This window comes from Polypterus senegalus, unplaced genomic scaffold (genome assembly GCF_016835505.1).
Source record: "Polypterus senegalus isolate Bchr_013 unplaced genomic scaffold, ASM1683550v1 scaffold_179, whole genome shotgun sequence".
Classification (NCBI taxonomy): Eukaryota; Metazoa; Chordata; class Cladistia; order Polypteriformes; family Polypteridae; genus Polypterus; species Polypterus senegalus.
Genome location: NW_024385467.1, coordinates 1 through 12,759, shown reverse-complemented (window position 1 = coordinate 12,759; position 12,759 = coordinate 1). Strand labels below are relative to the sequence as shown.

The 12,759-nt window shown below is 41.2% G+C and overlaps 1 protein-coding gene across 1 annotated transcript; it reads left to right on the top strand.

Moving 5' to 3' along the window:
- Positions 1-2,858: 2,858 nt before the first annotated feature.
- Positions 2,859-12,711, top strand: LOC120522300 (occludin-like; the record flags this gene model as incomplete). The annotated part of the gene is made up of 4 exons (XM_039743336.1): positions 2,859-3,010; positions 5,827-6,039; positions 7,674-7,845; positions 12,472-12,711. Coding segments are annotated over 4 exons (594 nt in total), but the record flags the coding sequence as incomplete, so codon positions are not given.
- Positions 12,712-12,759: the final 48 nt, after the last annotated feature.

Here is a 12,759-nt window from a genome sequence, read left to right as displayed (position 1 = left end):
TGGTACAATAGGGGTTTTATTCATTATCCCCCCACCCTCCATCTTGTTGGAAGACAGACCAGGCCACCCTAATTTTGACAAAATCTTCCACCTTCTCTTGGGGACAAAGTGGCACAATGTTGTGAAAAAGTAATTGCCCCCTTCCTGATTGCCTCTTTTTTTGTGTATTTCTCACAATGTATGTCTTCAGATCTTGAGACAAAATATCATATTAGATAAAGGAAACCTGAGTGAACTTATGCAGTAACTCCCATTTATAAATTATGAATTAATTTATTTAAGTAATAAAGTTATCACAACACCCGTATTGCCTGTGTGAAAAGATAACTGACCTCCTTAGTTGTGACCAACGTTCTAGCTGTATGAAAAAGTAAGTGTACCCCATGAAATGTTATTTTGTTTTTCCTTTTTTTTTTTAATAGGTGGACATATCGAGATTTCGTCTTAATTTAAACAGCATCTGTAAATAAAAGTGATGTAATATACAGTAACCATCAATGAGTCAGGGCACACACTGAGACACCCTGGACACACACACACACACACACCGTCCTCTCACTAGGGCCAATTTAGCAAACTCCCAACTTGAATGTCTTTGGACTGTGGGAGGAAGCCCACGCAGACATGGGGAGAACATGCAAACTCCACGCAGGGAGATGCGAACCCTGGCTCATACCACTGCGCCACCATGCCACCCTGTAACATATCACACAGGCTATATTGACATTTTGTAGTCTGTTGTATAATTTAAATAAACCTAAATGCAAATTCCACTCCTACGTCTACCACTACCTGAAATACCTCAGATCAGAATCGTGTGCAGATGATTAGAACATCATGAGAGAGGCCCTTGTGTGAACCTGTGCTCTTATTTAAACCTTGGACATTGAGTTTGGTTTTATCAACACACCAAAATTGAAAGAGTTCCCTGAGACCTTCAGAAAGAAGATACCTAACTGTGTGAGAAGGGTTTTTTTAAAGATCTCCAAACAATTGGAAATCAACCATTCCCCTGTCCAGAATTAATCTACAAGTGGAGAAGATTTCAAACAACTCCCAAATTGTCCACCCCAGCAACTTCAGCCCGAGAACAGAAAGCAAGATGCTGAAAAGAAGTCTATAAGAACTCCAGAATTTCATTATGAGACCTCCAGGTAGCTCTCGTCCCTGTTGATGTCAAAGTACAGGAATCTACCGTTAGAAAGAGGTCAACATGGAAGGTGTGTCAGGAGGCAACCAGAAAGAACATCAGGGCAAGACTAACATTTGCCCATGAACACCTAGGCAAAGACCACAACTTCTGGAATAATGTGCTCCAAGTTATTTAGCCACAGTACCAGAAGACATGTCTGGTGAAAAGCAATGACAACATTTGACCAGAAGAAGCTGATATGAGCTGTAAAGCCTGGTGGTGGAAACGTTCAGGTTTGGGACTGCTTTGCTGTATCAGGGCCTGAGCAGCTCACCATCACATAATCCACTTGGAATTCTTCATTGAACCAGAGGGGTGCTTGAAAATACTGCGAGACCCTCGTTAGATCATTAGAACATTCTAGACGAGAACAGGCCATTCAGCCTAAAAAAGTTTGCCAGTCTCATCCACTTAATTCTACTAAAATAACATCAAGTCGAGTTTTGAAAGTCCCAAAAGTCCTATTGACCACTTCACTACTTGGTCACGTATTCCATGTGTCTATGGTTCTCTGTGTGAAGACAACCTTCATAATGTTGGTGTGAAATTTACTTTTCACAAGATTCCAACTTTCTCCCCGTGTTCTTGATGAACTCATTTTAAAGTTACCATCTCGATCCACTGGACTCTTTCCCTTCATGACTTTAAACACTTCAGTCAGGTCTCCTCTTTATCTTCTTTTGCTTAAACCGTAAAGGCTCAGCTCTTTTAATTTTTCCTCATAAGTCATCCTCTGTAGCTCTGGACTCAACCCTGTTGCTCTTCTCTGGACCTTCTCTAGTGCTGTTATGTCCTTTTTGTAGCCTGGAGACCAAAACTGCCCCCAGGACTCCAGATGAGGAGGCCTCACCAGTGTGTTATAAAGTTTGAGCAGAACCTCCTGTGACTTGTACTCCACACATCAAGGCGCTAAATAACCTGACATTCTGTTAGCCTTCTTAATGGCTTCTTAGAAGATTGGAGTTGAAGCAAAAGTGGACCTTGCAACATTATAGTGACTCTAACTATACTAATAAATCCGGTTAGGTGTGGCCGAAAAGAGAAAAAAGGGGAAGGTTCTGAAATGACCCAAATCAAAACCTAGATCTGAATGAGTTGAGATGAGTTTGGGGGGGGGTCGTGATTTGAAATGGGCTGTGCATGTAAGAAACCCTCAAACATCACACAGCTACAGTATATGAACTCTGCATAGAAAAGTGGGAAGAGCTTTCTGTCAGTCGATGTCAGAGGCTGAGGGACAGTTTTAGCAAATGTGGATTAGAGAAGGCAACACCAGCTATTTGAGCCAAGGGTGGGCTCGTTTCTTCACATGACTGCATGTGATTGTGGTGGGTCCCAGCCCAGTAGCTATTTTCCTCATTCCCTTATACAGTACAAAAGAAGGTGGATTGTTACACAGTGAAATTCTTACATGCATGTCAGACCAACATGCAGTGCATTGTCACTTTATATCAACTACTTGAAAACTTTAGATGTTTCTTTCTCATAATGGCACAGTTTATGTAGTTAAATTAAGGATTATAATGGTGTCTGAGTTGGAAGGTGAACCCCAGGTTCATGGAGTGTTGAGACAGCGGCACTAACCATTGGGTTATGAATGTTATTTAGTGGTGATAGTTTCTAAGGTTTCTTTCCACTAAATCCTTTTGTTATGCTCACACTGCAGGTGAACAATGTCGACCCAAGCACCCGTGCGGAGACGGCCACCTTGGTCTACTCGGAGAAGCCAACTTCACCAGTCGACTTGCTCAAGAGCGCCACCTCCTACCCGACCAACCCAAGCAGCTACTTCAGTTCAGATACCTACACCGACAATGTGTGAGTAAGAAATTAGAAACTGGCTTTGGGTGTGTGTTGTAGGAGCCGCATTCTGTGTGTGAATATGTTGTCAGTCCTGGGTTGTGACTTATTATTATTATTATAATTCTTCTTCTAATTATAATTCCTCTTCCTATTCTTCTCCTTCTAATTCTAATTATAATTCTAATAATATTATTATTATATGTAAGATACAATTGATTACATTTCTTTTGTTTGTCCAGTTGGATGACAGGCAGGTCAAGTGATTTGCTCATGCTCACACTAGTGTCAGCAGTGGGATTTGAACCAATGGAAAATAAAAATAGTTAAAATAGTGAAAAAGTTAAAATTAGGTTTAATAATAATAATAATACATTTTATTTATATAGCTCCTTTCCTATGCTCAAGGCACAGGTTTAGAGTTAGGGTTAAGGTTAGGGATACCTTCAGGATGGTTTAACACTAGAATCCCTGAAGCCTGTGAAAAAAGTCGCAATGCCGGTCCACCTTAAATTCCTTTGCACCTCTCCGTCAGCATCTTTGTTTTGCAAATATGTCCATCGGTACAAGCCGCAAGCCGCCTGCTATCTCAACACAAAACCCCGGCCCCCAACCAACTAACGCAGCTAAAATGAGACGCTAAATTCTCAGAGCTCAAGGCTGTGTATCTTGGGTGTGAGGTGCCCTTAGTTGCAGAGGGCAAATAATAAATCATTATTTGGAATACATACATGTGGGTTGCGTGTCTACAACGATCTATGTCAATGTAGGATGACCGGTAATGTGAGGCGAGAAATGTTGAACACATAACTAAAACAGAAACGTTTTTCATGTTATAGTAAAAATTGAAAAACTGCTGACGTGATGTGTATAATGTGTGAAGACTGATGTCCAAATCTCTATACATATATATATATATATATATATATATATATATATATATATATCTATATCTAAAATCCAACATCTGTCTGTATGTCTGTCCGCTTTTCATGAGAGAACTACTTAACGGATTTATATCCGTTTTTCTTCTGTAATTTGCTTGAGCATTCTGGTTGATCTTGCAACTTCTATCATCATGCAAAGTATTGTAGTTCGCTTGCAGTCCCGATTTATTTGTGCGAATCCGAGAGACACGCAGCTGGCCAAGGGGAGGGGGCGGGGCCCTCCTCACTCACACGCCAGCCTCGGGGCGTATCTTACCTCCGCTTAGCTAGCGAACGAGACAACAACTTAACAGATTTAGATCAGGTTTTTTTTCTATAATTTGCTTGAACATTCCAGTTGATTTTCTGACCTCTCTCATCACACTAAGTATCATAGTTCGCTTGCGGTACCAATTTATTTGCTTGAAACCGAGAGAGACGCGGTGGGCGGGGCCCTCCTCACTCACGCAGCAGCCTCGGGGCGTATATTACATCCACTTAGCTAGCAAACGAGAAAACTACTTAATGGATTTAGATCATTATTTTTTTTTTTTTTCTATAATTTGCTTGAACATTCCAGTTGATTTTGCGACTTCTGTCATCACGCTAAGAATCACAGTTTGCTTGCAGGATAGATATATATGCGCTAATCCGAGAGACAAGCTGCGGGCCGAGAGGATGGGGAAGAGTGACGTTAGGAGTGCGGAGCCGGACTGGGCCCTCCTCACTGTCTTGTTTCAAACCCTAGTATCAAATAAACATTTTCACAAAAGTTATAACAAAACAAGTGCGCTTTTATTCAAGAATATAACCAAAGAAAATTAAATCGTTCAGTTTACATGTTGCTGTCAATATGTAAAAACCGAAACTAAAATACCAATTGCATGGCTAGTGTAGAGGTAAGAACGGCTGCTTCTCAATCAAAAGGTTGCGGCTTCGATCCCGGGTCCTCTTCACATTTATTATTTTGAGTAGTCACCTGCTGTTATTATTACCATTATATAATAAAAACATACATTTGATTTTTTTAACCTTTATGGATGATTAACGACTTTATCTAATATTCACATTTGTTAAAGAGCGCCTCCTAGAGGATGCTTCATGCCCAAGTATAGTGAAGAACTCCGCTCACAAATAACAAAACAGCGGTTTTATTTAAAAAACAAGTATAAGGGAGAATTATAGGGACTAATCTTAAAAAGAAAAAAGACAAAAATCAAAGGAAATCCCATCTGTCCCACTAAGCCAAGCTATACATATAGAAAGTAGTCAGTTTTTACACATTTTGCTGAGTTGGAGCGTTATGCTAAAATTAATTTTAATTCAATTTTTCCTCATCAAGCAATACTCAATGACCCCAGAATGACAAAGTGAAAACAAGATTTTAGAAATTTTTGAGAATTTATCACACATTTAAAAAAAACTGAAAAATCCCACTCCTGACACAAGTATTCCGAGCCTTTTCTTATGATACTTTTAATTAGACTCGGGTGCATCCCATTCTATTGATCATATATTACTTAAAAATAAAAAAAAAACTGAAATATCCCATTGAGATGAGAATTCCGATCCTTTACTCTGACACTTTGACTCGGGTGCGTCTTATTCTATTGGTCATCACCTAGATCTTTCCCTACCTTGCTTAGAGCCCACCTGTGTTCTGTCCAATAGGCGGGGCACACACTTGTCTATAGGAGGTCCCACAGTTGAACAAAAACCAACCAATGATATTGAAGAAATTATCTGCAGAGCTTAGAGACGGGACAGTATCAAGGCACAGATCTAGGAAAGGCTACAAAAATTCCTGCACTACATTTGAGAAAGTGCCGTCAAGTGTAAGGCACAATAGCATATTTTGAACTTGACTGTAACCATAGATTCTTTGTCTCTTTCATTTTCTTCCTTCAGGGATCCAACCAGCACTCCTAAAGACCCACCTCCCGAATACCCTGGTGAGACCATCACCTCCAGCCCCTCAGATCAGGAAGGAGTGCGCCGCCCTGCAGCGAAACGCGGGAAGAGACGACGGAAAAACCCTGAACTGGATGAATCCCAGTATGAAACCGACTATACAACTGGAATGGATACCGGGGATGAGCTTAACCAGGAAGACTGGTACAGGTGACTGGCACCATTGTACATATTTGCGTAGATCACCATGCTGCCTAAAAGATCTAGCAAGTGGATATTCTGTTTGGATGGTGTGATGCATACTATGGCCTGTGGGGGCACTCAGGAGCAGACCCTGAAACCAAAGAAAGCCAAGAAGGCCAAAGTAAATCAAAAGAAGGCTAAAGTCATAATAAAAAATAAAGTATAAGCAGAAGGGTATTAGATTATGGAGGAGAGGTATACATTATAAGAGCTAGAAGTATTAAGTTAATGAGTTCTTTATTAATTTGAATAGAGTGTCAGTTTCACGTAGATAATAGAAGATTCTGTTTACCCCTTACTGGTCTCACGAGGCCAGACGTGATTCTCAAATAAGAATACGCATCTGGAGACAACCCATGAAAAAGTGTGTAGTGACTAGTGGCGAAATCTGGCACTGCACAGGGCTTCTTCCTTAAACATCCATTCTCTTAATGCTTAAGTCTATGCACTAAAACTAAACTGTTGGGGTTCTGGGAGAGCGCAAAAGAAACTGAATAAAAGACTTGACGCTGAGAGAAAAACCTAAAACTGCTGTTATCCATTCAGGAGCTTAGCAGCACAAGGGAAACTGAAGATTAATGATGACTTTGCACGTTCTAATGACAGAGGAGACAGACAGAGACACACACACACACACATAGACAACCACAGCTACACGTATTTAAGAAGTGTGTCTGTCTGCTATGATATTTTTCTGTCTGTTTTGACTATTGCGTCATTATATGACATAACAGTGGCAAACAGAGTTTAGATAAGGATTGTGATCTATGTGTGTACCACATGTTAAAACGCTGTGGCTATATTCTGGTTTAGCATGTTTGCATTTCTAATTAGACAGTCATATTAACTTCCTTTAGTCATTCGTATAGACGTGCAATCAGAAGGTGGATGTTGTGCAGCCTCGTCTGTGCTTTACTGGTGTCGTTGTTCAGATTTGCTGATTCGGGTGTTTTGAGCACTGAAATCCGCATCTCCAGTTGCTCTTCATTATCAGCTCTCTCAATGGCAGTCCTTTTGACGGAGTGTTACTTCAAATGCATATTTTGCAGCTTATATTTTCACAGGCATAGTTTCCAGTTGTTTCAGGCTTACATCAGCTCTTACACTCTCATCATAATGCTGGACAACTGAGAGCCCACACAGCACCAGTAACAACATTTTATTCACATTTGCAACTCGTCCATTGATTTTTCGGCCCACTTCCTGTGCCGGAGGGGGTCTCTGATGCACTCCCCTTATAATGCACAATGTGATAGGATGGCATCCTATGGATTTCCACCAGCAATCTCTTTCAGGTAGAGAGATTACGCTATATGTCACCTGCCTGGCCTGCCTTGCCTGCCTTTTAGCATATCTTGTGAAATTAAACTTCACGATGACTGCGTGATTAGGAGGTGGGGCCTCCTGGGGGGGTGGGACTTTAGGAACTTGAAGGAAGGGGTTGAGGAATAATCACTCAGTCATCGTAGCTGTGAGATTTAAAACGGGGAGCAGCGAGCTGTGTCTACTTGTTGATGACTATGGAGGAAGAAGAAGAAGAGGTAGCATGCTTGGATGTCCATGGTTGAGGTTTTGAATAACTGGTCTCTCTTCCACTGCAGCCTCTATCCCCCGCTAAGGTCTGATGTGAAGAGGCAGGAGTACAAGCGCGAGTTCGACTCGGACCTCAAGGAGTACAAGAAGATGTGTGCTGAGATGGATGACATCAATGACCAGATCAACCAGTTAAGCAAGCAGCTCGACCTTCTTCAAGATGGTACCATCCAGTACCAGGTGAGAATGTAGTCTTTGTCCGCCATGCTGCTTAGTGACAGCATTTTTCAATTCTTTAATGTTCTTCTGCCTTTACTTGCTTACTTAATTGTTTTGTGGCAACATGGTAAGGGCTGTTTTCATTTTATATATTATATACAATATACAACTAATTTTTGTATAGCCTTACTGAGTGAAGACACAGAGCGCTGTGAACAGATCTCAGTTAAATACAAGTTTGGATACTACAGGTACATATATATATGCAGATTTGCTAAAACATATAAAGAACAAAGTAGAAAACAACAATAACGAAGGAATTAATGAAGGAAAACAACAGTATCTGTCCATTAATGAAGTGATGAATCATGGCCAACTGACAATGGAGGAGACTAAAATATAAAAGAGAAAATCAAAGACCAAGGCACAGTCCTAGAGACCTCCGCCAACTGGCCACCTACCCCCTCCTGGGCTTTCTGTAATGGAGTCTGTGTTGGCCCTCCAATACGATGAGAGAATTCTGATGATTCCAGCTCTTTTATCTGAGATGATTTTTCAGTATGTAGGAGAGCAGCCTGGCAGTAGGGCATTGGCACCAATTTCCCCATCCAGATACAGAGAAGAGAAATGGCGTAGAGGTGGGTTACTTGCGGCTTATTCATGTCATAATACTTATATTTCTGTACAAAAGTACAAACAGAAATTCAGTACACACAGCAAATAGGCAGCTCTAGGCGGGGTATGCCAAACTAACATTGTGAGCCTTCAGCCTGAGATTGAAGGAGCATCTCATATAGTAGCAGGCAGAATATTCCAGAGCTTTGGGGCCCTGTAACTAGAAGCTCGACCTCCCACTGTTATTTTATTAATCCTTGGAATCATGAGCAGGCCAGAATCTTGAGATCTTATTGTGTACTTGGGTTGTAAGTAATGAGAAGATCAGATATGTAAGCAGGGTCTTGGCCATTTAAGGGTTTATGAGTTAAAAAGAGGATTTTGAAGTCGGTTCTAAACCTAACCGGGCGCCAGTGTTAGGACCTGAGAATGGAAGTTATATGTTTGTATTTTCAGGTTTGTGTAATAATTCTTGCATTAGCAATTTGAATGAACTGAAAACTGCATAAAGAACGACTTGAGCGGCCATTGAACACCGCATTGCAGTAGTCAATCCTGTCAGAAATAAACGGTTGAATTTTACGACGCCGATGTCACTCTACACGACCTTACGTTGGAAGCCATGTCAAATGTAATTGCTGTAGTTGCAAAATTTTTGGGAGGGTTGCTACTTTGTATGAATGCCCTTGGTTTTAGAATGGGAAGTCTAACAAGCTCATACAGGTGTGATGATCGGGTGTCCATAAATAATTGGCATTATTAGTGTATATAGGGTAAAGGTGCAAATTTCACTTGGTGGTTTATCAAATTCTCGCAAATTTAATTTTTTGGGAATCATTTCAAACATCCCTAATGGTAATCAGAGACCCTGACTTTCATTGGGGGGGGTCCATCTAGCACTTTCAGAGAACCTTCCTCCTATGTACCCTGATGAGACTGTCATTTCAAACTCCTCAGATCAGGAAGGGGGCTCATCTGGGTGTATATTGTGGTCCGAATTGGGCACTCTCAAGACCTTGAACCCCCCAGATAAGCCAAGAAGGTCAAAACTATAAATCTGATAGCTAACTGCTACTAAAAACTACCTACAAGACACAGAATGTGACACACTTTGCTGACATGTTTTATGATTACTGTTTGTTATATATATTCAGTTTTCCTCTCACATCTAAAGTTAGCTGGCAGTTGAGAATTTGTTCATAGGTAAGTGTTGGTTGGGTGTGTGAGTGAGTGAGTGAGTGTGCCCTGTAATAGACTGGCACTCCATCCAGGTATGTTTCCCTCCTTGCTGCTGGTCTCGGCACCATCTCCCATGACGCTGAACTGACCAAGAGGAGTTTAACTTCAGACTCCTCATTTTGTGTGTGTGTGTGTGTGTGTTTAACCTTTCACCCAGTCAGCCTCTTAGTACATTTGTGACTTTGTTTCTTTTCTTTAAACAATGTCAGGAAGACCCGAGACTTTCAAGAAAAACAAAGTTAGTGTTAACTTCCTTGAATCTGAGTTTTCTGGTTAGCTGCAGATGTAACTAAATTTAAACCGCATGTTGATAACCGGCGCACTCATTTTGTCCCACATGTTGTGATTTTTCAGTTTCAGGTTGTTCAAATTATGCTACAAATCTAATGCGGTATTGTATCCAATTATATCTCTCCTCCCAATTCATATCTTTTCCTGTTATAAAATATGTTTTAAATGTACATTTGTTTTACTATGAAGTTACATCACGAGCCATCTCAGTTTGCAGATTTGCATTGTTGTAATGCTAGCGGCAAGCCACAACCCTGCAACGTCTGCATCACAACAGCCTTCAGACGCAATCTGTTCTCAGCTTGAGCTGATAGGACCATCACAGCGTTGGCCGAGCAGATGCTGCTTCTCAACACTCCTAGCTGAACGCTTCCTGGTGACTTTGACCAATATTTTGTCATCCCCATTAATTTTACTGAATCAGCCCACAATCTAGGAGTTATCTTTGACGCTAGTATGTAATTTAAAGCTCGCATTACAAATTTGTCCAAGTCAAGTTTCTTCCATTTTAAAAATGTTGGGAAATTATGGCACTTTCTAAATAAACAGCATTCTGAAAAATTAATTTGTGCATTTATTTCTAGTAGGATTGACTACTGCAATGCGGTGTTCGCTGGATGTTCAAACTGTTCTTTTTTCGACCTCCAGTTAATCCAAAATGCTGCTGCAAGAATTATTACAAGAACAAGAAATACGAACACATAACTCCAGTTCTCAAATCCTTACACTGGCTCCCGGTTAAGTTTAGGGCAGATTTCAAAATCCTCCTTTTAACATATAAAGCCTTAAATGGCCGAGGTCCGGCTTACTTGTCTGAATTTATCATGACTTACAAACCAGAGCGCACATTAAGATCTCGAGATGCCAGTCTGCTTATGATTCCAAAAATTAATAAAATAACAGTGGGAGGTTGAGCTTTTAGTTACATGACCCCCTAAACTGTGGACTGGTCTGCCTGCTACTATAAGAGATGCCCCTTCGGTCTCAGCTTTCAAATCCCTGCTGAAGACTCACGACTTCAGTTTAGCACACCCTGACTAGAGCTGCTGATTAACTGTGCAGACTGCGTCTCTGTTGTTAGTCATTAGCACTAAAACAGAAGTAACATGACAATTATAATTTGTTACTAACCCTCACCTATTCTGTTTCTCTTCTCTGTATACAAATGTGGCACTTGGTGCCATGGCCCACCTGCCAAGTTGTTTTGCCTGCCTAAAGTAAAGTCATCTCTGATGGAGGATCACAGGTATCGTGGGGTAATGGGATCCTTTCATCAGATTGGCTGTCTCAGCTGTGGAATGGCCAATAGGGGGAGGCAGCTTGATGGCCGAGGTCTCCAGCATTCTGAACAAATCCAAATCCTATTATGTGATATCATCAAAAGTTAACTTCTGCTCTGTACTTGTAATATTTTTATTTTTATACTCTATTGAGGATTTGTTCTGTTCTGTGTATTGTATTGTATTGTATTGACCCCCTTCTCTTTGACACCCACTTCATGTCCAACCTGCCTGGAAAGGGGTCTTTCTTTGAACTGCCTTTCCCAAGGTTTCTTCCATTTTTTCCCTACAAGGTTTTTTTTGGGAGTTTTTCCGTTGTCTTCTTAGAGAGTCAAGGCTGGGGGGCTGTCAAGAGGCAGGGCCTGTTAAAGCCCATTGCGGTACTTCTTGTGTGATTTTGGGCTATGCAAAAAATAAATTGTATTGTATTGTATTTGACCAAGCTCTCCTTCTAATTTGCTCCCCACAATCCTGTGCCATAATGCACTACACTCCATCGCTCCATAGTGCAGATCCTGACGACTACACCAAGTGTGTGGTTTCTCACCATTGAGTGATCTCGGTTTGCAGACTTGTGCTGTGGTACCTGCCAGTGGCCCTCTGCAAACCTGCAACATTTACATTACAACAGCCCTCACAAATAGCCTCTAAGCAACCTGAGCTGAGACAAAAGTCGTGGCCTTAGCCAAGCAAATGCTGCTTCTGTACACTACAAGTGGAGCCCTTCTTGGTGATGTCAGCTGAGCTCCCTCTCACACTCACACAAGTTGCTAAATGTCACATGTTCAGCGATTTCCATTTAACACAGTACAGCAACGAGATCAGCTAGGGCAGTCGACAAGTCTGACGTACCCAATGACTACAAGTCACACAATGTGACATCGGCTGTAGACAATCAAGAATTGACAAAAAACGAGAGTGACTGACCCTGAAACTCCATTGTCTTATGAATGTGCACACACACACACACAGAAGATCTAACTTCATCATTTCATGAGTGCTGGCCAAAATGGAAGAGGCTTGTTGTGAAAATGTTCAGACAGGACATCAAATATAATTCTGTGCTCTTCTGTAGTGCTGTCTCCGTTGTAGTTTTATACAATTTGATCACATGCCAATAAATTTTTCTTGATGTAATCCATTGGCAGTTATTGACAATACAGGGGGTCTCAGAATGGCCAATTATCAAACTAAATATTAATGGCTTTCTGTTGCATTGCAGGGAGTGGCGGAGGAGTACAACCGCCTGAAGGATCTCAAACGGGTGAGTTCTTTATAACCAACTTTGGGTTTTAGGAGTGTCTGAAATATGTCCCCTTAGAATTGCCATCTAAATGGGTGAGTGCTGTCACTCTGTGCTAAAACGAAGTTCCCCATTCTCTTGAAGAAATGCAGAGCCCTCCACCGATTGAAATGAGTCAAACAGGTCAGTAGGTGTCTCCTGGTGTTTAGGGCCACACGTGTGAAGAACGTGGTCCTTTTAAATTTGGTACCCTTCAATTCTTTATGG